We start from the raw sequence: 26,566 nt of genomic DNA on the forward strand, positions 1-26,566 counted from the left end.
AGTGACTGAACAGAACCAGGTGCATTAATATTAGGGCGAAAGTAAAAGAGCAGTGAATTGAATCTAGCTGCTACGGTGGCAAGGAAGTTCCGTCTCATTTCCCATGGAATACATCGTACAGCATGTGGCGGTATGGCGACCTTCGTCTTTCACGCAATTGTCCAAGGAGGATGGAGTTTACAAGAGGACATTACAATAGGAATCCTTGCACGGTGACTGGGTTGTGGGCATAAGAAGCATGTGCGACGAGTGTCACAAAAACAAGACGTACGTTTACAATGATGGGACTTAACGTTCACACACAACCAGGTAAGGGATATTCCATGTTTAGTTTATAAACAAATTGATACAGATCCGTTCCAGTAACAATGCTATTGTTTACGACATTTCTAGTCTTGGCATCATTGCCTTATCGTTTCTTCAACATTTGTTTTGAGACTGCTGATACCTGCTGAAATCAGTGTTTTGTTGTTATTTTTTCCACACATCTTTTCCTTCCAAATAGATCTTCCCCACTATGGTCAACTGTTAGGCTGAATCTCAGTGTCATTGTAACTTCAGTTAATTGAAGAAATTAAAAATATTGTCAAGTGTTATTTTTAGAAAGCCTGGGAAGACGTTTAAGTCTTGCTGTGCTCATTACAAACGTCAACCGATTTTGAACAATTTTCCGTTAATGCCCACGCTGAAAACCAAAGAAAACCCCTGGCCCCGTTTCTTATCGTCCTCTCTGTGTGTGCAACTGTGCATGAGCCTTTTCAAACGGGCTTTCACAGTGTCTGGAGTGATTGTCCATATTGAAACACTTCTGCTTTCCCTCCCTGCTCTCTGAGCCCAGCAGACCTTGCCAGTGTCAGTAAATTATGCATTTAAATGTCAAGACAATTTTTTTTAAGGAAACAGCTCACCGACTGGGCTGGCCAAGCTTGTGATGGTTGCGTGGGACTCTTAATATAAATGGGAGATTAGGGTATTCATCTTCTGTCGCACTTAAACCTCAGCAGCTGATACAGAAAGGCAGAGCGGTTTATATGTCAAAACAGTACTTGCACATTATTTGAACTTTCATGTGGAACTTAAATGGAAATCGATTGATGCACTAATGTATGCCTTTTGTCTAAATGTCTAAAAAAAATATCCTTTTTTGCTTCCATACTGTGCATACTGTTACAGAGCGCTGTACTAACAACTGCTGATAATGTTTATTATATGAAAGTGAGCATGTTAAGATAGTATAATGAACTAGACACAGTGTAAACCTGCAACCTTAATCTCTGGTGACACTGTTGAGCACTTTTCCTTTTCTCCTCCCAAACGCCTAGACACAGCCACGGCGCTTCCCCACTTGGCCAGTTCCACTGGTGACAGGTAAAACCAACACATGCCCACGTTCATAGGCTGCAGTGGGATCATGCAGGGCCGGGTTTCCCAAAAGCATCGTAAGCACTAGGTAGTTCGTAGTGTCGTAGAGGCTTATCACTGGTATTACCAGCAGGGAAACATCGAAAACATTGTATTAATAAAAAAAGTAGAGAACAGGCTTATAGTGGATGTTTTGAGTAGGCCTAATATGTTGAAACGTCATGCAACAAACACATCTGAATAAGGTGTAATATTATATCTTTTTTAATCTTTAGCATTTTTCGTGTGTTGCATAGGCCTACTCTGAGAATGTTTATTCTTAATTTATATATGCAGATGTTAAAGGTTGTTCGCCTTTACTCAATTAGCATGTATCACTAATCTATCCTGTTTCAGCACTGTTTTCATTGACAGCGTTCGCTCAGTAGCCTTGAGGGCACGGCGTTCGCGTTACGTGCTTGTTTGGGAAACGCCTGTAATAAAAAAAAATGTTTGTAGAATCACTCGTAGATAACACTGACCGCTACGACATCGTTATTGGGACACCCGGACCCGGTCTCCTCAACATACTTTTGTTTACAGCTGTAGAAGTCCATGGCATTGAACATGTAACAGTTAATTACCAGGATACATTTATTTGTAGCACGGTGCTAGACTGAGAGGAGTGCCTGAGATATTACTCCTCCAGGGATAAGCTTAGACAGTGTGACAGAACAGCAGTTACATAATGCAAGCATGGCTGCAGTATTGCAGTGATTGGTATTTGTATTTACATCAATTGATCGAATTGAAGTTGTCTACAGAAGAAGTACATGTGTGTGGTAATTGTCTTTGCTGCCAAATACATTAATGGATGTAGAGTGCAAACAGATTTAAATCCAACAACACCACCAGAACCAAATGAAAAGTATTGATTGAAAAGCTGTGGCTACTTTTGCTTATGGTAAATCACTGCCTATGTCCTCTCCCTCTTCTCCTGTCAGGGGATCCATGGAGGCCGTTCAGAAGAAAAACAGTAGCGGCAGCACGGGGCTGATCCTGGACATCAGCAACCTCAGGATGGGCGTTGGGGAGTCAGGAGTGCCCCCTCTGCCTCCACGCTACAGATTCAGGGACCTGTTGCTGGGAGACCAGTCCTTCCAGAGCGAAGACAGGTATAGTCTTCATTGCTCTCTGCTGCTAAACAGCCTTTCATCATAGCACGGCCACATACCGATGGCTGGCATTGCTGTTGCTGCGGGAGAGGGAATGGCGCCGCACTGCTTTGTGAGAGAGATAATGTGGCCTGAATAGCTCAAGGCCACTGCGGTCTAGGAGTGGGGTAGTGGCCGCTTGGGAGTTGGAAGACGTATTGTGTTGGTTTTAAGATATGCTGATGTGTGGTTACTAAGAGACTTAGGAGGGTGCGGTATGAGTGTCCCTGGCGAATACTGTGGCCGCCACTGTGTCCCTAGATGTTCCCGTAGCAGTTATTAATTAGTATGACATGCAGACAGTGGCTTGACAGGATGAGTTTGAGATGTACAGAAGATATACGTACATGTACAGTATGTATGCAACTAAATATGGTAGATGCCAGCGTATTTCTTCAGTGTTTATTATCCCATATTATATTCATGTAGCACACTTACAACACAGCGTGAAACACGGCACAAAACCTGTATTCATTGGGTATCATGAGTTCATCATTATTATTATGATTATGATGAGTTTAAATAAGGCTGCTTTGTGCCAACATTTGACCATGAATACACAATTGTGGAGGCTTCTTTCAAACATCATAATGTATAGCTATTTTTAAATGGTTTAAACCTTCCATTCAGGGTGCTGATTTGTATTTGAGAAGGAGGGTGGGTGACAGATAACCGTTAATGGCACAGCTTTTGAAGAGCTTAAGTCAGCTGAATCACTGGGTGAAACCGGTAGAGAAGATAACAAATGTTTAATATTCATTCTGTTTCTTTTCAAAGACACTTGGCATAAACCAGCGTATGTAAAACACTGCAAAAGAAGCCACCCTGTCAAAAACCAGCCCTTTTCCCCTATGATAATACTTAATACCGCAGGCAGTGTAACTACCTCTGAGTGTGTGCTATGATGTAAACACCTCTTTGAATGAAAATACCCTCTGACAGCATTAACATTGCTGGAATAAATACTTGTGACAGTGTGCGGAGCTGTTTGCACAGAAGGCCCCTGTGTGTGTGGTGTAGTGTAGCGCATGAGTGGAGAGAGGCTCTCACCACACAGCCCTCCAGTGCTGCCACTGCTCACTGCAGGTTAATAATGGGTGGCCGCCAGTGCAGCTTCCTGCCCACATGTTTGTGAGGTGGGATTCAATTGTGTTGGTTAGGGATTTTATCCTGTGTTTATTCCCCGGGAGCCAGTAGTATGTGAAAGGGTCTTAAAATAAGGGTGTGTACATAAAGTCATTTGTATTGGAGGACATTCTGTGGCCATGGCCTTCCTGTGGCCTGCTTTGTAGCAAAGTGAAAATGCACATCTCAGCAGAATTGGTCTTCCCTGGGAATTGGTAAGACTTAAGTTCTGCTGAGGACTACTAACGTCAGGCTCCTGCTGCTTAGCGACTGTTGGGCTTACATTTTAATGATTGGTTGTTGCTTTGAAATGACGGGCGGAAAAAAGAAAGCTCTGCACGTTGTTTGCCTATTCAAAATCCACAGAGCATGGGAAAAGTGTCAGATTTTATGGCTGAGTGTCGTGCTAATGTACACTATCTGTTTGTTTGAATGTGACTATGGATGTCACCGATTATAAATGGAATTTCTGACAAGTAGGGAATCATCGGTGTTCACCATTTAATACCCCAGCAAGTACCTCACAACAGACAGACATGAGTGCGTCTGTGTGTGTGGGTGTGTGGGCGGCTAGGTGCTAAGAGGATCATTACAAGGACCTCACAGACTAATGCTCCCTCTCTCCTGCTCTCTCTCTCTCTTTCTCTCTCTGCCTTCCCTTTCAATTTCCCTGTCCACCCCTCCACAAACACACACTCACACACACAAAAACACATACCCTCACAACGAGGGTTTTTAACCTCTCATGGCAGTTTTGCTCTTAGCAGCGAACAAAAAAGAAAAAAAGCGCCATTATTATTTATACTTTCTTCACTCATGCATTTTATAATGCAAGTAATTTCCATCTGGCTATTTGGTCATGCACAACCATCCTGATATATTCAGTTGATTTCATTGCACTGTCTGAAGGGGGCATGTTTATGAGTTCCCTCTAGGCACAGAAGGACTGAAAATGATGTAGATGAACTGAATTGTAGTTTGATCAGATAGAAAGATGAGCTTTTCGCATGACGTAAAACAAACAAACAGACATCTCCTCGGCTCGGTTTTCCAGTGAACAATAACCGTTTGTTCTTTTGCTTTGTGGCAGTGCTGCCTGTGCCTGGGGGAGTAACGAGTTGCTCCGGCCATGATACAGCTGTCAGGCGAACGAGCTGCGTATTGACACTGGCCTGCCTTGCAGGGTGGCACTTCTGCCTATTGTAGTCTAGACCAGTGGTTCTCAACCTTTTTTCAGTGATGTACCCCCTGTGAAATATTTTTTCAGCCAAGTACCCCCTAACCAGCGCAAAGCATTTTTGATTGAAAAGAATATGTAATTCACAGCGCTTATTAAACTGTCAACACTGAATATTGAACATGGAACATTGTTGCATTGAACTGAGTGCGTTTGCAATTACATTTTAGTAAGAACCTTGTGCTTGTGCTTCACTGAAAATCTTTGTCAGTCTTGGTGGCAGGAAGGCAACTGCTGGAATCAAGCTCTTCTCCAGACACAGTCTGTTTCTCTGCTTTGTTGTGATCACAGTCATTGCAGAGAAGGAGGCCTCACATAAATATAAGGAGTAAAAGGGTAGTAGCTGCTCCAAAGCTTTCTCTCCCAGGTCAGGGTGCTCCTGCTTCTCACACATCCAAAACTGTGTAAGTGTTGATTTGACAGGTAGCTTGCTTCCGTATGCTTTGGACAAGAGAAATGGGTATCTCACCAAATCCAGCTGTGTAGATTTCTCCTCCATGTCAGGAAATTAAGACATTCGAACATTTAAATTTCGAATCAAATTGGTCAAATGTCCCACGATGACCAACTTGACAGGAGCTCTGTCCACATCCTCACTAGAGAGAAAATCATCCACCTGAGGAAAGCAGTTGAAATTCCCCTGTTAAATCCCCCTGGCTCTTCTCCACAGCTCTGCTTTCTTCAGGAAACCTCCCACCTTGTCATACAGGTTTAAAATGCTGGTGTCCTTTCCCTGCAGACATATTCAGTTCGTTCAATTTGCTAAATATATCTGCCAGATAGCACATATTTGCAAGCCAGTCTGTGTGGCATGCATGGGGAGATTTGTGCTCAATCAGAAAGGTGTGTACACAGATCGTAATTTCAACAGCCGGTTAAGTATTCTCCCTCGAGAGAGCCATCGCATATCTGTGTGCAGCAGCAGTTGTGTGTGTTCAGCTTCCATGTTTTCGCGAACAAATCGCGCTTATTATAGGCTACAGTTACTTGCCAAAATGATAGAAGACATTCCTCCGTGATTTCCCTAAGAAAAAAATAGTTCTTCACGCAAATGCGTAGCAACCCGCATTCTGACTTCAAGTTTCAATGACTTTCCGTTACGTTCAATTACCGGAATACTTGCGGACTGATATGAAAGATGTGAATTAGAAGCACAAAAGCCGTTGCCAATGACAGCGGATATAAACTTTTCGCAGCAGTGAAAATCAAGGAACTACAAACCTGCGAACGCAGACATTTAACCCACATAGGCTAGCTTTGGCCCATACAAATCAACTGAACATTCTGAATAGCCGTATAATAACTATTTTTAAAGGATTTTTGAATGGAGGCTAATTTGGAATATATCTTTTAAAAATCTCACGTACCCCCTGGACTACCTTCACGTACCCCCAGGGGTACGCGTACCCCCGGTTGAGAACCACTGGTCTAGACTATAGTCGAGATTAGTCACCGCAGAAGACTGAGTGAGGGGGTGGATATGTGCTGCTGGATGGTTCAAGCGAGCGTCCACGCATATTTCACCTAGCTCGTCCGACTAACAAAAGTCCATTTCGCTAAATGCAAAGGCAGTGCAAGACGGAACAGAATCATTTCTGGTACAACTGTATGAGTCATGTGCATGCATGGGTAACCTGTGTTTATTCATACAACAGTACTCATATCCGTGTTTCACATATCCTCTTCTCGTCAATTGTTGCTGCACGATCTCAGTGCTCAGTGGGAGGAGTTGCCCACAGCACTGTAACAAATGGATGCACTGGGCTGTCTTGAAAATTAAATTAATGCAGATCCACTTGGCCAGATCCCCTGCTGTTGTTTCTAATAAGCTTCTAATGAGCCAAGGAGAGAGTGCCGCCGTCGATACCCTGTCAAAAACTCTATCCCCCATTACCAAAATGAAGTTTCCTGTTGTTCCCCTGGTCTAGCACAGTGCCGGTAACTGCTTTGCAATAAAAGTGCTTTAATTTTCCAGGTGCTCGAGTCAAGAAGAGATAAATCACAGGCCTTCTCTACATTAAACCAATTTGTTAAATATTCATGGATAAAGGAGCAGCGTGATGCCTGGCTTTACGGCTGGAGCTGTAAATAACAAAAGGACAGATCTGCCATGGTCTGCCATTGCTACTGCTGCTGCCGCCGCCATGTTTGGGCTCTGGTGATTGCTCATCTGCGACTGACACTGTGTGGAGCCACTTGTAGGCACTTCAGCGTGTAGGATAATAGCCCACTTTGGGATCAGGAGGTTTCCTATCTCCTTCTCATAGGACAAAAGAATGAAACGCAATTAAGATCCTCAAAATATGAAGGAAAGACGTAATCTGCACTGCAACAACCTCAGGAATATCAGCAAGTGGCTTTATGACGCTGATTACGTTATTAGTGTTCAGTGCTGAGATTGATCAGCTCACAGTGATTTTCGTGTTGTTTTGCTTAATGCCTCAATAACTGAACACACACACATATGAGCTGCCTTACACTTATGTAGTCATAGATTTAGGATGAACCTCCATGTTATCAAAATTAACCGCTGTGACCACCATATTCTCACCATAACGACGCCATAATGCAGCTTTCTTACAAAAAGGCTCTTTATGGGTATTGATTCCTGTAACAGCCAGTGTAATGAAATCACATCTGGGAAAGACTTTTTCACTCGAGGGGATGATCTGCTGGAGCGAGGAAGATGTCTACAAACAGATGGCAGACAGCCCTCTAACAATACTGACTAAAATGGAACCCTCTCAGCTGTGGCTGGATGAGTCCAGAATATGGTGAGAGGGATTTTTGTAAACAGAGGTAAAACAAGAGGCCTACAAGTTCAATGCTTTGCCTGTTGGGAGGTGGTGGGCAGTATCGTGTGCTTTTATCCCGTGTGACTCCTACTACAGAGGAGACGGGCCTGTCTTCAGATCAAAGAAAATCTCTGATGCTGCACACAGGAAGCCAGGCATTGATGCCTAGTGGTCCTGGGATTTATAAAAGCTTTATTACAAGAGTGTCAAAGGGATGACGCCCACATGGCCCTCCTAGTAGAGGTAGATAAACCAAGAGATATTGTTAGTATGTCAGACTACATGATCCTCTATGTAGTCACTGTGCCCTCTTGTGGAAGAAAGCAGGACTTTACCGATAGAAAGTAACTTACTAAAACATCACATTAAGGGATAGCTTGTTCTAAAAAGGAAATAGCATCATTGTTGCTGTAGTTGCTAAACTACCCTGCTCATGATTATCTAATGGCCCTCCTTACTCACCGTAAGCTCTTGGCATCGCAAACGTGTGCGCGCCACTGGTTAAAGCCGCGGGATCGCCGGGCTGCGATGACGTCCGGTCCACGCTTGGCTTGGCAGCTCGGGTTTGTGTCTCACTACAAGCCTGTGCAGGCGGCAGGGGAACGACCTTCAGCGCCCCGCCGCGAGGCCACCTGTCTCCTCCCTGCTGTTCACAGACACCAGGCAGCGGCGCACGTGGCCACCAGCCAGGGGGATGGCGCAGGGTGCATCCGCGGTCAGCATCTCTCTCTCTCCTGCACACCGGCACCCCATTGCACTGGTCTCTGACTGCGTTATTAAAAGCCAGATATCAGCAAGGTCCTAGTGAGCAGTGTTTACCAAAGAGCTGGTGATAGGTGCTGCTCTGTACGTCTAGTAACTCTGTCTGGTAACTAGTGTTCCTGGAAATCAGCTGGCAAAGCAATGTGCTAACAACACCCAGGTAATGTGCTTGATACCCAGGGAGCACACATGCTAATAAAATCTTTTGGATGAAAGTGTTAATAAATATAATATCCACTGATATCCCAGCTAATCTATGTCCCAAAAGCCATCTGAATAACCCCATGGGCTGCCCCGTTTCATGTCCTCTTTCAATCACCAGGGGTCAGGAGCTCCTCTGTATCTCTGGTGTTGCCAAGTGCTTGCTCCCTGAGGTGTTTCCTGTGCTCCACCTGCCAATGGAATGAGAATATATTCAAATCACGTCGGCAGCCGAGAAAGTGGATCAATGCAATGCATCTGGTGCCTTGGAATGAGTGCAATTGTAGGTCCTTAGCTTTATTTATGGTTATACATTTGGGGATGGATTGGGTCCGGCAGTGTCTGGTTTGGTTTTTACCATTATTGCTGTGGAAAGTGATTATTGAACAGATTAGGGTATTTGTCTTAGATAAAGTGCAGATGCTGTTTGTCTGTATTGTGAGAGCTAAGGGTTTAGCCAAAGAAGTCAAGAGGCCTTCATTTATAGTATACAAAGCCTGTCTTTTCAATGAAACACTTCACTGTTTATAAACCACAGGAAAGGAAAAGATTGGATGCACTTTATTGTTCCCCGACAGGACATACATTGTCATAATGATACACGACATGAAGAAGCCTACTGGATTACATTTCAGTGTCTTCAATGTGGTTTTTATCTTCTCTAGTTGCTTAATTAAGCCATTGAACCCAAGCTTAAGGATTATACTAATATCCACAAGTATACTGTTGTGTACATTCCAGAGATTAAATTCATTTTGCCAGCACAAATAAACCAAGACAGACACTGAGGATCATTTAATGATGCATTCCCATTGTACTATCAGAATAAGATCACATTATTGCAACATGGTCATCATGAGGGATGCTGATGGATGTATGATAGTGCTTCTTACAGCAGTGTAGAGCTGGATCATGTTGAATGTACACTACAAATAATGAAAATGACTACAGATAACATTGGTTCATAGACAGGCCATAGCTGAATTCTGAAGCTGAATTCACTCTTATGTTTGTAGAACCACACTATGGTGCAGAGGAGGCTTATGGTATGGGGAAGTATCTGTAAAATGTAATTTCCTGGACGATTGTTGAAGCTCATATGACCCGTTTGGACGTCCTTTTAAAAGGTCTTCATGGGCTGCTACGCTTTGGTCAGCCAGGATACATCAGTCCAGGCAACAATTCTTCCAGCCCCCTGTGTCCAATTATTGTATTCCTTTGTGTGGCGCAAAAGCAATGACTTGTTTTATTTCAAAGAGGTGTGATGCCTTGTTTGTTTGTGGAGCGATGAGTTGCGCCTTCTTTTACTGGGTGGAAACCATCTGCCCTGCTCATGTCTGTCTCATTCTCACTAATTGGTCCACATTTATTAAAATCAATTAGGATCCTCAGCTTTTCTTCTCATTTCAGCTGCTCAGGCCGTAACAAGGAAAAAACTGAGAATGAAAAGCACTGTTGAATTGCACAGGAAAGCCTCTCACAGCCCTCCCAGGCTTTTCCAATGGTCTGCACTGCATTAGGACATGCATGTTCTCTCTATCCTCTGTCTGTATTGACAGACTCAGCCAGCTGCCTCCTCTTCTGTCATGCCATTATGAATTTGGCCTAGGGACGCTACGGTCTGACATGTCACTCATTGCACATGGTGTAGTACCTTACTAATGACGCCTACGCCCACCTGCTGCATTGAGTGGGTGAAGTGATGCATGACTAATCATTTTGTTGATTAGTGGTACCTGAATTTACCACAGATTATTCAGTAGGCCTATGTGAAGAAGTTTAGGCTATATTGGAGAGACCAGGTACAATTGAAACACTTTTAGCTTTGCCTTGTTGCAAAAAAAAAAGGCAGATGTCCATTTCACATATACCTCTCGTGTAATTTTCACATTTCGTCTAAATGCAACGAGAGCCATTGGGGACAATTGTAGCATGAGTTTGAAAGGGTAAAGTAACATCAACAAAAAATATTGGTTAAGGGTTTTCTGAAAGTCTGTTGTAGTTCAGAGTTTGTTTCCCAAATGCCAATGAGATAGACTCTATAAACCAATGGTGTCATATTTGCGTCGCAGCGCTCACCATGCTAACAGTATGCTTGTCAATTTACTCGATACAACACTTAACTTTTCTTAATCCAGTATGTTTATATTTCTGTCTGTCGTCAATATTTTGTACGTAGAGCAGGCTGAGCATTTTATGATTAAGCCTATTGTACTTTGTATTGTATATTGTACCAGCTTTATTTGCATGCTGAGTCTGCGCTCGCAAAAGTGGCTTGCCTATTTCACTTGCAACCGACTGCATGCAATGCCTGTTACAATTGTTCCAAGGCGACCTCTCCTAATATTTGATAAACTAATTATAATATAACACATTGTTTGCAGATTATAATTATACTGGCATTTAGATCGGAATTTACTGATCACAACGACCTGCTGTTACCTGTGTTCCTGTCAAAACACATCAATTGTACAGCCTTTGCAGAACTTAAAAGTTACAATTAGACACGAAAGACACGACTTCTGTCTATAACTTTTGACAGGATTTGAGACACAAGCTGACATTTTGAACGTAGCATGCTGATGCCATCACACATGTCTGTGAGTTTTATCTGATTATGTTTGGCACGATTTGAGAAATTAAGCTTGTTTCAATGTTCTCTCCATGCTACAATTTGGACTTAGTTTCCCCAAAAATGTGATGGTGTTAATGCTCATGTGTATTATTTATATATATATATATATACAGCCGCGGAAAAAATTAAGAGACCACTTCAAAATTATCAGTTTCTCTGGTTTTACTATTTATTGGTATGTGTTAAAGTAAAATGTACATTTTAGCTTTATTCTATAACCTACTGGCAACATTCCTACCAAATTTCAAATAAAAATATTGTCATTTAGATCATTTATTTGCAGAAAAATGACAATTGGTCAAAATAGCAAAAATGATGCAGTGTCTTCAGATCTCGAATAATGCAAAGAAAACAAGCTCATATTCATTTTTAAACTACACAATACTAATGCTTACACTTAGGAAGAGTTCAGAAATCAATATTTGGTGGAATAACCTTGATTTAAAATCACAACTTTCATGTGTCTTGGCATGCTCTCCACCAGTCTTTCACATTGCCGTTGGGTGACTTTATGCTACTCCTGGCGCAAGAATTCAAGCAGCTCGGCTTCTTTTCATGGCTTGTGACCATCCATCTTCCTCTTGATCACATTTCAGAGGTTTTTTATGGGATTCAGGTCTCGAAATTGGGCTGGCCATGACAGGGTCCTGATCTGGTGGTACTCCATCCACACCTTTACTGGCCTGGCTGTGTGGCATGGAGCATTGCCCTGCTGGACAAAACATTTCTCAGAGTTGGGGAACATTGTCAGAGCTAAAGGAAGCAAGTTTTTCTACCGGGACAACGTTGTACTTTGCCTGGCTGAGGTTTGTAAAAGACCATAAGGATTGAAAAAAGCCGACTGGAGGGTCTTCTAGTTCGTCTTCTCTGATGAGTCCAATTTTCAGCTTTGCCCAACACATGGTCGTCTGATGGTTAGACGGAGACCTGGAGAGGCCTACAAGCCAGAGAGTCTTGCACTTACTGTGAAATCGGACTCATCAGAGAAGACGAACTTAGAAGAACCTCCAGTCCGCTTTTTCAATCCTTATGGTCTTTTACAAACCTCAGCCAGGCAAAGTACAACGTTGTCCCGGAAGAAAAACTTGCTTCCTTTTGCTCTGACAATGTTCCCCAACTCTGAGAAGTGTTTTTTCCAGCAGGGCAATGCTCCATGCCACACAGCCAGGCCAGTAAAGGTGTGGATGGAGTACCACCAGATCAGGACCCTGTCATGGCCAGCCCAATTTCGAGACCTGAATCCCATAAAAAACCTCTGAAATGTGATCAAGAGGAAGATGGATGGTCACAAGCCATGAAAAGAAGCCGAGCTGCTTGAATTCTTGCGCCAGGAGTAGCATAAAGTCACCCAACGGCAATGTGAAAGACTGGTGGAGAGCATGCCAAGACACATGAAAGTTGTGATTTTAAATCAAGGTTATTCCACCAAATATTGATTTCTGAACTCTTCCTAAGTGTAAGCATTAGTATTGTGTAGTTTAAAAATGAATATGAGCTTGTTTTCTTTGCATTATTCGAGATCTGAAGACACTGCATCATTTTTGCTATTTTGACCAATTGTCATTTTTCTGCAAATAAATGATCTAAATGACAATATTTTTATTTGAAATTTGGTAGGAATGTTGCCAGTAGGTTATAGAATAAAACTAAAATGTACATTTTACTTTAACACATACCAATAAATAGTAAAACCAGAGAAACTGATAATTTTGAAGTGGTCTCTTAATTTTTTCCGCGGCTGTATATATATATATATATATATATATATATATGCTTCTGTCGTCCTATATGTTCCTCAATGCATGAATGACTTGGTGATGTCTTGGCTCCCCTGCATATTTGAAAATCATACATTCGGTTGCATCGCCACGGGGAGTCACTGTGGTATAGGCTCTCCTGTTTCTCGATGAGTTTAGTGTTACGTAATTCATTCGGTCTTCAGCGCCTATGGAGCTGTAGTCTGTGTGGGCGATGCAGTTCTTGAAGCAGACTGTTTGGCTTGTCAGATAGTGTCTCTATTTTGGTCAGCTTCATCACCGTCGTCACACGGTCGGATACAACTGATGTTAAGCCAGCCCCATGCAAGACATTTCAACAGCGTGCTGTAGGACGTTCTTGTCAAGAATAGACTGTCACACACCAGTTTTGATTCTCAGTTCGCTTTAAGTACGCACTGGTCCTGTTTTCTATATTTAGATTATGCCATACATTTTCTTTCTTTCCGCATTCAACTTTAATGTGGCGTATGGGAATGAGTTTGATTACTTGCGACAAAAGCGATGTGAATATTTATTAAAACAATGTATACTGATGCATAACATTAATTGGCATGTGTCTATGCTTTAGATTTTCCCCACATTGTTTCAATAAGTCTGAAACCCTAGTGTTTGCGCTTGCACGGCTCGTTCGTCTTGCGCAGTGTAAAGCATGCAGCGTATATAAAAAAAAAAACAGTAGAGCCCAGAGCAGAGATGCGCTTGAAATTGACAGGCTATTTATGTGCGTCTGGACCTTCGAAGACTAGGAGTATATAATACAATATATACCCTAGACTCATCGGTCTCGTAACTTATGTGATAACAGATTTCTGCGCTCGGCTCTTGATGAGCCATGGGATTGCACTAGGTCCACGGGTCTGATTATCCTTGGCTGGTGTGAAATAGCAGACTGAAGGAATGGCCGGTGCCAAGCTCACTGAGTCGCCCTCGGAGATCGACACAGACGTTAGGACCGATACCCAGAAAGCGCCGGATCATACATGGGTCCATCCATCGATGCCTCTTCGAACCATGGGCTCGTTGGGGAGTGATGCTGGTCAAAGGTACTGCAGACCCTTATCCAACTGTATGTATCGGTTTTGGCATCGATCCGTTTGTGTTTCCAAAGCGATCCCACGAACCGAGATAAATCATTGAATTAGTAATTATAGCGCAATAAAACAGCAACCTGTCAACTGTTGTAACGCAGCACTATTTTAGGAATATTCACCCTTCTTTAATCTTGAAAAGAAATTGAGCAGCGTGTCGCATACTGTGTTTGTCATTTCTTGCATTTGATATAATTATGCATTACCACTGACTGTTTTATGGACTTGGGAAATGCAAATACTAATGTGAGGTTATAGTCTAAACTGCCTTCGACTTTCACTCTTTTACATAAATACGAGGGTACTGCAGTTTTCTTTTAGCTCTGCACCAGTGCGAACCGTGGTGGTGGGATTAGCAGCATTTGAGACCCCTTTTCCCATTCTTATTTCAGGCTGTACACATATGTAATTTAATATTATGTCAAAAAGCAAATGACAATAACTATAATTTATTTTTCATGCGTGCGTATTTATTAAGCAATTTGATGGACGAACGCTATATATTTTAGAGCCGTGTTACGAGTAGGTTGGCAGGTGTGTGTCGGTGAGAGATATGTTGTGGGCGGGAAATGTTTCACGCTGCTGGTGTGTGCAGGATCCAACTGGCATGTGCGCCTTATCAAAACAATCTGTAATGAGAGCATTCACTTTTAATGCCCATTTCGCATGCTCTCGTGCTTGTCTCTGGACTGGACCAAGCAGAGAGCTTCTTATGAAGTGCTTATCAGTTAAGGAGCCTCTTGCCATACTAGTCATCCAACATTTTCTGCTTCTTTCTGTACAACCTAAGTCACCAATTTCCAATAGCCTATAAAACTAATCTCAGATGCGCATCCGCACTCTTGATCTGATTAAAGGGCTGTGAAAGCTTTGGATGGATGGATGTGAACTGAGCACATGCATAGAGGGAATATCTCCAGAGTGCATTTCTAGCTCAGTGAATGCCTCTCATGTCTCATGAAAGGCATTATTGAAGTAGCCTATCCGTGTCTATCACAATCAAATATGAATACTGAACTCATACTATTGTTATGTCAAATAATGCTGAGTTCAGTGCTCTGCCCCCATCCATTCCCAACTCTCTCCTGTGCCAGTGGTCTTCAACCAGGTTGCCAGGATCTCTGTCTGGCCTGTAGAAAATGAATGGTGTAATTGAAGGTCCTGTAATGATGCGCCATTATGCAACTCCACCAGGCAACTGGCACCTGTTTGAGTCTTAGGTTATGTCCTTACATGTCCAGTCAGTACAACACAGTAGGGGTCGGAATTGTCGGAGAGGCAACAATACAATGCTATCATGATATTTGGGCCACAAAACAGAATTATTGTGATTCTTTACGTTCTACAATACACCAAGTATTGCGATTCGATTCTGCAAACACATTTCTTCTATGTATTATGTTTCGTATATTAGGGGAGTCTCTGCAGCCATATACGCGCAGTCAATTTGTTATTGACTCTGATTTCATTTCTAATTTCCACTGTGACCCAAGAGAAGCATGAGGTGTTGTGCCATCTTGTGGACTTCAGAAGCTGTGTTATCAGAAAAGTTGCGCGTACCAAAATAATATTAAAATCAAATATTCAATACATACATTTTGCAATACGTGTCACCACTGTATCATAATAAAAGAGCCAAGAATAATTGCTTTACTACACTGTATCCAGTTTTGCCCACCTCTATTGTACAATATGCTTTTACAGCCACAACCAAACCCACCTACAGAATACATATCCTTCTGAGGTGGGTTTTGCTCAAGGTTTCCTTTTAAGAGATGTGTCAGCTTTTTTTCACCTCAGTGTCCATCCAACCCTTACCAACCAATACCATGGTTCATAATGTTCAAGGTCAGAATGTTCTCCCATCCAAGGGGAGCATCAGGGACAGCTGGAAGCACATGTTTTCTACTGTGTCTATGTTGGACACATTGTCCACATGAGAGAATTTTTAAAGCCTGAATATACCTCATGTATCATCCCACATCATATATGCACAGTCCTTCTATACAAGTATCTCCAAAGAACGTGGCTTATTATTATTTGAAGGCAATTAACCATAATCTCTTTGCACACGTAGAGCACATAGTTTCCTCTTTGCATGACACTCATAAGCATCGGTAATGCCTCTTTTGTAGACCTCTACAGTGATCTCTCTAGATCTCTAAAGTGTGACAGTATTTTGTCCACTACTGTGCGGTTTTCCATTCTGGAGCCAGAAGCAAACTGGTGCTGACATGAGTGCGGTGGGGCTGACTATCACACTCCCGTTGACTTTATAAATCCCTCGCCCCTGAGAGTTTAGTCACTGTGCCTTTGCCTCAGACAGAAGACACGCCAAAGTCGCTTGCTACATTTTACCTTTCCTAGTATTTTGTCTGATCAGATATCTTGATGCTCTAGGCAAGAATATGTTGTTCCCAATAGTGATATATCAATATACATGGGGCCGTATTCACAAAGCATTTTATCTTACCACTAAGAGTGCTCCTAACTCGCGCTAAAACATTTTACGTAGGAGTAATTTCTTAAAAGTGATTCACAACGCCTCTGAGACTTACTCATACTAAGGATAATACCAACTCCTAAGCTTAAGATAAAAGCACCGTTGCTATGGATGACGTCGATTCTCATGCACGAGTTTAGAAGGGGTGAGGACGGTGATTGGTTGTTGGCAGGCTCTCTCATTAAAAACTCATTTGTGACATCCCTCTAACAATCCCACTATATCAACTGAAAATAAGAGAATAAGCTAGGCTTCAAATTAAGTCATATTAAATAGTTATGGACAGTGCAGTTAGCAGAATGCACACGCATGATGACAAGTTTGTGCATCCAACGGGAATGACACTTTGCACGTTAAGAGAAAAAGAAAGCGATCAATATAAAATATGGCAATTGCATGTAATCAAGGCAGTAATAATTAAAGCACCCAGCAAACTGTTAGGCTATTATATTTCCAGCCCTTGACCACTTCAAATATCAGCACATACGGCCCTTCAAGCGAAACGAACGTGAAACGTAGCCTAAGCGAAAGCCTACTGGTCCCAGGACCAATAGCCACTGTCACCCCAGCGGCATCCAGCTGGTAAGTTCTCAAAAACCTGGCTGCAGACCGCTCTCCGTTGAAATGCACGAGTCATCGGTACATCCAGGCCACGGTGGGCGAAAACGTCCTCATCTTTTGATGGGGCAATTATTGTAATGTGTGTCCCGTCACTGGACATTCCTGTGATCGCCATGGAATTTACTTTGATCTTGTGTAATTGGCGATTGTCCAAAGGCAACTGGATAAACTGTTGGATGATGTGGGGTCTACAGTGCGTTGATAGTTTGATGAATTAAACGGCTGACTGATGATTCCCAGTGTCGTCATTTGCGTTTTCCGCGAAGCCAAATAGGCTATCTTTATGTTTCCAAACATTTCACTTCGGGACACATCGTTGTTTAAAGGCGTCATTGCATCCCGCACTAATTCTACGACAATACTAATACCTTCACTGTTTAAGCAATGTCTTTTATCAATTCCAAGTCGGCTGCAGCCATCTTACGATTTTTTGTGAATAAGTCTTAGTGACTTAGGAGTCCTCATGAGGAGTTTTAAGCTGTCTTAGACTTAGGTGCTACTTTTAGGGATAAAATACTTTGTGAATTGCTCTTAGTAAAAAAAAATAGGAGTCCTAAATTTAAGACTGACACGTCCATTATTTTTAGGAGTTTCTCCTAAATTCGCCACTTATGAGCTACTTTTAGCCCTAAGATTCTTTGTGAATACGGCCCCTGATGATTATTCATTATTCTAATATTTGAACCCATTTAAAACAATCAGGTAGGAAAGGTTTCACTACAAGATAATTTGCTGCTTGATTACCAATTGAATAGCACAACGGTGTTATTTCATCAGTGGGTGTGATTAAAAGCTTGGTTGAGCGCTTTCCAATACAGTGGAAAAGCTCATGTTCCTTCAAACAAAGACGTATTGATGGTTTCTGTAGAGGTGGCATATTCCATATGCAGACAGCTCTTACATAAACTAGATTTAGGTGAGAGTATTTGTAGTAATTTTACCAGCAGAGATGACAGAAGTTCAATACGAGCGATATTGAGAGGAGTGTTTTTGCCACAAGAGACGCAGCAGGCAGGAATCCACTAAAACAGAAATAAGGATATACAGTACAGCTGCTATTTCCTGATTTTGATCTTAAATCAGTGCATGGCCGCTGAGACAGGAGGGGGCGGAGGTGAAAAGCAAGCTGTCATTTGTTTTTAGTAAGTGTCACTGATCCATCACTGTTCGTGAGCTCTGCATTGAAAGAGATTGTATCCACATTTCAGGGACTACTCCCATATGGGATCATAACTTGTTGTGATTTGGTAGACCTGACTGGCTTGAAAAGTGCATACAAGCCCGTTATTATAAATACACACACGTTAATTTTGTGTTTTATTCTTCCACTGGCTTCATGGACTATATGAACTTTAAGATCAGTTGCAATAAACAATGCTGTGCTTGCTGAAGATATCTACTTTTGTTCTCCAAACATGGTTGTTTGTTTCATTGTATGATGTAATGCAGATAATCTACCAGGGAAAAGATTCCAATCAGTAACATAAATGCTTCCAAGGCACTCATCCACCTGGATGACAATTCTATACCCTGGTGGCTCAGTCACTCTCAGCACACACACACACACACACACACACACACTCACACACGCAAAAAAAGTGAGAGTCATCTTCTCGAAAGTATCCACAAACACACTCAGTATTCAATCAAGCGAGGGAGACAGATAAAGAGACCATTCCATTCAGCTCTTTCTCCATCTCTCTCAGTTCCTTCCCTCTGGCTGGCGAGCCTGTGTGCCTGACAAAAAGCCTTAATTGTACCCTTTACCCCTAAGCAAACCAAACTCACTAGACCAGAACTTTTAAGTCCTGCCCTTGTGGGACCCATGTACCCATGTTCTTTGCCTTTATTTAGATAGGACTGATGTCAGACCGGGATCAGGGGGAGAGAGAGATTAGGAAATTATCGTGAGTCACATTTGAATCCAGGTATCCCCTTCGGCACTTGGATCCGTATATGATTAGGATGCTACCAGGTGCATCACAGCACCCCCTGCACCCATATTGTTAATGTGTCCTTACCTCTCTGGTGTGTTCAGCTAATCAAGAGTAGCCTTAGTGAGTGGTAGTGGTAGACCATGGACAGAGGGAAAACATGAACTACAGGGGTCCCCCAGGAGCAGGAATGGGAAGCACTGGACTAGACCACAGCCCCTCAGGGACACATATACATGTAGACAGGTATGCATGAACACACCCACTCACATCAACCACACACCACCCTACCCACACTCACACATCAACCAAACACCCACCTACACACACACACACACAAACACACCAACATCAATCACACACACACACACACCCCTCTACCCACACTCACAAATCAACCAAACATCCACTTACCCCCCCCCCCCCCCCCCCCCCCACACACACACACACACACACCCACACACACACACACACACACCCACATCAACCGCACATCCACCTTCCCACATACACCCACATCAACCACACATAACCTACCCACACACACAAACACACATTACCCAGTGCCCTCTATTCTTTAACAGGTGTTGTAACTCCTGATGTTTGTGCCGTACTCTGGTGAATGGAGCCAGGAGCCACTACAAACTGTTCTGCTTAGTAATTTTCAAGCTTGACTGAGTATATTTTTTATTTTGTTGATTACATACTTAGAAGTGTATGCTGTTACATATTGAACAAATACAATCATGCAGTAACACGTTTCAACTGTGCAATGTGTTTGCTATTATTTTGACATTGTTTTACAAATGTATTATTTTCCAGGAGACCTGATGGACAATTTCATTATGTTTTTTCTTGTTTGACAGGGTTCAGGTGGAGTTTTATGTAAATGAAAACACCTTTAAGGAAAGGCTGAAGCTATTTTTCATCAAAAACCAAAGGTCAAGTAAGTAAAACTGATTTTTTTTTTCAAAAGTGAAAGTAAGAAAATCATTATGTGGTTTTACCATTTATAAGGTAGTGTTTTAAAGTTTTTAGTGGTAGCTTTTTATTTGTACTGATTTTGTATTTTCATTTTTAATTCATTTGGTGGCGCACCTGTAATTCCCACTAGTCACCCAGACCATTCATTCAATACCTATTAACAAAGTACAACAGTTAGCTAGCTAGCTAGTTTTTATCAGTACCAGTTGTGCTATTGTTGCCATTTTCCAGAGAAGTTGAATGTGAGCTAGTTAGCGCACTAGAGTAACACACTCTGCAATGCCTTTTTAACAACATATTCAATACAAAATAAATAAAAGATTAACATTTTAGAAACTGAGCCAACTAACCCCTTAAAGTCACTGTGATTTATTTATCTCAGAACCATGGTCCAATAAATCAACAGAGAAGTTTGAGTCAGAGAGTAAAGGGTGCTGGGAAGAAGATTAGAAAAACAAAGGCGGTAGCCTCGAGCAATAAAAACGGAGTCACAGTAAGAGTTATAATTTATGTGAGGCTCCAAATCTTCGTCCTGCTCCCTCTCAGGTCCACCCATTAACAAATCCCTTGTGAAAGTGTGAGAGCAGACATGCAGTGAGCTAAGGCCGTGCCTCTTCTTGCATCACCCTTAAAAGCCTTGCGCTCTTAAATGCCCTGGTGGACGGGAAATAGTTCAAGTGCAATAACTGCTCATAGTGCCCCAGTTGATAGCAAGCTCAAATATCCTAATGGCACTCCCCTCCCACCAGCTGTGAAGGGAGAGCCGTGGCCTGAGCTGTGTAATGACTGTAGTAGCGGACTCCAGCTCTCACAGCTCTGTCTGTACACAGCGCTGTCCAGAGTGCTGAAGCTGTGGGATGGGTGGAGCTGCAGCCTAACCCTGTCTATTAAGCCCAATATCATTGTGTCTTTGGCAATGTATTGACAGTTTCAAGAAACCTTTTAATCAGCTTGCTGACAGAATATGCAAATAATTTACTAAATGACGATGATAATGTTGTTGTTTATTTTGTCCTTTTCTGTTTCTACTTCTCTTTGCAGTACAGTACAGTGACCTGGGAGTGTGTTTTTTTTTAATTCAAGATATGTAGTCTCTTCACATAACATGCAGTTGGTCTACTTACCCATACGGTTCGGTATACATAGCAGAATGATTTTACTATTTGAGTCTGGCAAAAGTCAGAACATGTCAAAAGTTAAAAGCATCAAAAGTCCAACATGTCAACCTCAAAAGTCCAACATGTCAACATTCCAGCATGTCAGCTGGTATGTTTAGATGATGAAGATTTTGAAGGAGATCGTTTTGAATGCAGTGAATGGATTAGCTTAGGTTGCATCTTTCTGTAATGTTCCTTTCAGCTAGAGTGGATTGCTTTTGTTATACAAGGTGTTGTAGAATGTAGCACATGGCCAAACATAATTTGTAATTGTTGCACAGCTGTTGGCTGATGGCAGGTGTCCTAAAAAAAAGAACTAGAACCTTTAGAAAACCAGGCAGAGGGAAATGCTGTCCTTTGGATTCTAAAACGATATTGAATAATGAATAAATGTACAGTATGAACTATTTCCTATACAGTAAGGGTAAAGATAAGGACAGAGACAGTGCGGTGTACAGTAGTGATACTTGCTTTGACTATTTGGCTTCTTACTCCAGGCACTAGCCAAGACCAGTTACTATATAAAATGCCATTATTATGCAGAGTCCAGAAGTGATTTAGGGCCTGGGCTCAGTATAAGTGACATAGTACCTTGGGGTTTAAAGCAAATTGGTCCGAGGAACTATGTGACCTTTCCATCACCAAATATGCAACCCAGCCTTCCTGTGCTATAGGATGTTTTGAGCAGCAGACCTGCGTCTTCATAGTTTCAGGGCACTAGTTTCCACAGCCCCATCTGGTTCACAGCCAAACCAATAATTTGATTATTAACATTTCCTCAAGCCACCGGCTTTTCCCCCCATTAGTTTTATTTCAGAAGTCGTTTGCTAGCTTATTTCAGGCTTGGTTAAAAATGCCCACTGGGGTTAAGTATGTATGGATTATAGTGGTGATTTAGAAACAGAGAGAGAGGCATGTGCATGAAGGTGTCTTTTTATGCACAATATCCGATGCAGTCAGATATGTTGGGCCATGGTTAAGGTAGCATTTTGAAAGCTCAAGAGCTAGAACACTGCTTGTGTTTTTCATCCTCCAGTTTCCCAAACCTTGTCAATGCATCTGTCTTTGCTGCACAGAGAATATGGCACAATAATAACAGGTTTTGCTCGTCTTTAAAAATAGATCTATAGTGGAATATATTCCAAGCAGAAAATGGCTGGTTGTCATAGGAAACTAAAGGAGTCCTATTTCACTGGGTGTAGACAAAACTCAAACGACCAAGGCATCACATCATAATGGCATATTTGCCTTGATTTTATAAGTATCTAATAAAACTGAGAGTGGTGAGCTTTACAGCAATTTGTGTTAGACTATCTTATCAGAACCTCATCAACACGGTCTCTGGCCACTTCAAAGAGCCACATAATCTTTTTGATATGTGCTGTAGGGCCTACCAGCCTTCAGGTTTTTTTTGCATTATTGAAGCAGAAATCGGTTTTCTCCAGATATCGGAAGAAAGCGCTTTGGGATGTATAGACCAATTGTCAATTGGTCAATAAACAATTAAAATGAGTGAGGTGACAACCATACAATACATCACACACTAACCATAAATAACCACATAGACGCACATGTCTATGTGGTTATTTATGGTTAGTGTGTGATGTATTGTATGGTTGTGCCAATATCAGTTTTCTGCAGCATATTTGACACACTATTGCAGGCAGCTGCTCACCTCACTCATTTTAATTGTTTATTATTACTATTTTTATGTTTAATTGTTGTCTCTGATAGAATTCTGTAAAGAACCATGTGCGCTCCTCAAGTCATTCCTCAAACGCTCTTTGTCTCTTTATAATTATTATGATTATGATTATTATCATAGCACTTAGCACTTAGTGACTGGAATTCTCAAGTGTTGTTTTTTTTAAAAGGTAATTTCAGGCCGTGGCTGAAAGGCCACTTGGTTGTTGACATTTTGACGGTAAATCAAATACAAATCCCCATGGGTCTAGATGAAAGCGCTTTTGTCTGCTCTCTTCTATGTTCTAGGCCTCAGAATACGACTCTTGAACCTGTCCTTGAAGCTGCTGACATGCCTTCTGTACATAGTGAGAGTGTCACTGGATGATCCCGATGAGGTCACACGTGCAAGGTGCTGCAAAATAAATGTCCACATACACATAATATGCAATGTCATGGTCAGGGTGTTCCTGGGACACAGGTTGTATTTATGTTGGGGAGGGGTTCCAAACTAAATGTTGATGCAAAGTTTATAAAAGTTGTCAAAGTTATGTTTAGCCATAGACATGATATAGCGACACAGACATGAGAGATATGCAGAGATTATGATTCATCATCAGACTAAACAGCAAGTTATGTTTGAACTGTGCCACAGTCACCATGGAAACCCTCTCTTAGATTATCAAGCTTTTTATATTAGAATGGGCTTCTATGCCCTCATTTTCACTGTAATTAATTTGTCTGTGCAGCAGAAACAGCACGCAATCCAACAACACAGCAACCTTTGATCCTTCAAATATAAACTGGTAAGTCCCAGAAACAGGGCTCCCTGTAAAATCCTCCTTTGTCTCTGACTGCTTTATGATAGCAATACACCTACTAATACATGTGTAAACTAAGTCCAGTCTTTCTTTGTTTGCTGTTGTTTTTTCTTTTCTTTTTTTCTTGTCGGAAGGGAATTAATCATCTGGGTAAACAGAAGAACACCTGTGTGGGCTATTCAGGTAAGAGAACTGTTACAAAGAATGAACTGACTCAGTAATGAACTGGACAGCAAACACTGGGAATTGGCAATGCACAATAATTACACTGAGGCGTTCAATTCCCGCCAGAAAGCTCTAGAAGGTTATTAAGGTTATTCCATTGGGGCTGGGGAAGTCTCACTTTATTATCACCTTAAATCACTGACATAGAGATTGAATGCATTCTGGGAACCAATTACCTGCGTGCATTGAATTCACTCTTACTGTTACTGACTGATCATGGCTCTGATCCAGGCCTCTGTAAATCACTCTCATGACTCATGTGGTGTTAGGAGCCTTAACACTGTCCTTATATCACTGCTGTGTGTGATACAACAAAACATTCATTAGTTAAGTTCTCAATTACTCTGCCCCTCCAGCCCTCTCAATCTGGTTGAGATGAAAGAGGCCTTGAAGTAGTCTCCTGGTGGAAATGGTTCTCATGTGTTCTCGTGTGGGTGTGTTATTCGTAGCCTGCTCTCTTAAGCAATGGTATTGATGTTCATCACTGTGTGCCATTAAAGTCACTTATTATTGCTAATGTATTTGTCATAAGCCCCAGGGAAGTAATTACTTAACCTCCCTTTCAATACCCCCTCTCTCTCGCTCTCCCTCTCTTCCTCCTCTCTCTCTCCCTCCCTCCCTCTCTCTGATACTCTCTCTGTCTACCCCCCCCCCCCCAATCTCCTGGTATAGGTGACAGTGGCCTTAATTAGTTTCCTAGAGGCAATGCTCCTCACATATCTAAGTTACAAGGTGAGGCCCATCTCGATGAACTGTTTCATTATGCTGTAATTATGATGAAACTAAATCCCAGATGGATTTATTTTATTGAAAAGTCGGCATATTTAGATTGGTCCAAGCATGAACTGAAATCAACTGAAATGTAAACATTAGTTTGAATTAGTTTAAATTCAGTGTTAAGTAACTGACATAGTATGTTGTGACTCTTTAGTTGGCCATTTACAACCCAGTTTAATTTTGAGAGAAGTTATATTCCAGTTTTGTTGTTGAGGGTTTGGTTAGTCTTACTTCCGTATCAGGCATTGGTGGTGTGATGCTGACTCTTTGTCTTGACGTCTTAAAGGGAAACATCTGGGAGCAGATGTTTCAGATCTCCTTCATCTTGGAAATGATCAACACAGTGCCATTTATAATTACAGTAAGTTTACAGACAGATTGACACTTCAAAACACTTCACTTCAGCCTTTGTTGCATTAGCTGCATCTATTATTTTAACTAGTGCAGTGCCCGTAGGAATTATGCATTCTGTATTGTTAGCAGACGTAGGTGTAGCTGTTGGGTAGTGTAATAGCAAGACATATTTGCACTCCACATGTATGTAGCCTACTGTACTGTATGACTTTGATGATGCTAGCTTTGACAGCCCACTCTCAGACAGATCGTAAGCTAATAATGTCCTTACAATGGGAACACAGTTTAAATACTCTGACTGGAGATGGCGTTACTATCCCCCACCCGAATTCAGTGCAGAACTGGGAGGATAACATGACGACGTGGCCCAACATAATTTACAGCGAGATTTGCGCGTATTTTCGTGGACTCCATAGAAACAGATGGGAAAGCAATGGACAATCTGAAAGCCTCCGAGGCTTATCAATATAAGCTACCATTTGTAGCGGTGTAGTACTCCACTCTTGCGTTGTGATTTGATTGGCACCCAGCCGTTTATTCATACACTCTGACAGGTTTAATGAACACAGAGCAAAGGCGATCACACACAGTATCTTCGGAATGACAACCTCTCCCAGCCAGGGTAAATGCAGACTGAGGTATATAATATTGCAATAATGAGAAAACAAAATACACACGAATTACAACATATACAGCCGCGGAAAAAATTAAGAGACCACTTCAAAATGATCAGTTTCTCTGGTTTTACTATTTATTGGTATGTGTTAAAGTAAAATGTACATTTTGGTTTTATTCTATAACCTACTGGCAACATTCCTACCAAATTTAAAATAAAAATATTGTCATTTAGATCATTTATTTGCAGAAAAATGACAATTGGTCAAAATAGCAAAAAAGATGCAGTGTCTTCAGATCTCGAGTAATGCAAAGAAAACAAGCTCATATTCATTTTTAAACTACACAATACTAATGCTTACACTTAGGAAGAGTTCAGAAATCAATATTTGGTGGAATAACCTTGATTTAAAATGACAACTTTCATGTGTCTTGGCATGCTCTCCACCAGTCTTTCACATTGCCGTTGGGTGACTTTATGCTACTCCTGGCGCAAGAATTCAAGCAGCTCGGCTTCTTTTCATGGCTTGTGACCATCCATCTTCCTCTTGATCACATTTCAGAGGTTTTTTATGGGATTCAGGTCTCGAAATTGGGCTGGCCATGACAGGGTCCTGATCTGGTGGTACTCCATCCACACCTTTACTGGCCTGGCTGTGTGGCATGGAGCATTGCCCTGCTGGAAAAAACATTTCTCAGAGTTGGGGAACATTGTC

General features: G+C 41.8%; 1 protein-coding gene across 1 annotated transcript in view; it reads left to right on the forward strand.

Moving 5' to 3' along the window:
- Positions 1-278: 278 nt before the first annotated feature.
- Positions 279-26,566, forward strand: part of kcnt1b (potassium sodium-activated channel subfamily T member 1b) — a gene marked incomplete at both ends in the record, with an annotated part of 47,758 nt that continues 21,470 nt past the window's right edge. Inside the window, 9 exons of the mRNA XM_080852945.1 lie at positions 279-309; positions 1,323-1,368; positions 2,346-2,516; positions 20,101-20,180; positions 23,368-23,470; positions 23,808-23,864; positions 24,014-24,062; positions 24,777-24,836; positions 25,168-25,242. Of these exons, the coding sequence (XP_080709071.1) occupies positions 279-309; positions 1,323-1,368; positions 2,346-2,516; positions 20,101-20,180; positions 23,368-23,470; positions 23,808-23,864; positions 24,014-24,062; positions 24,777-24,836; positions 25,168-25,242 (672 nt within the window). The remainder of the gene's footprint in view (positions 310-1,322; positions 1,369-2,345; positions 2,517-20,100; positions 20,181-23,367; positions 23,471-23,807; positions 23,865-24,013; positions 24,063-24,776; positions 24,837-25,167; positions 25,243-26,566) is intronic.

This window comes from Sprattus sprattus (assembly GCF_963457725.1).
Source record: "Sprattus sprattus genome assembly, chromosome: 15".
Classification (NCBI taxonomy): Eukaryota; Metazoa; Chordata; class Actinopteri; order Clupeiformes; family Clupeidae; genus Sprattus; species Sprattus sprattus.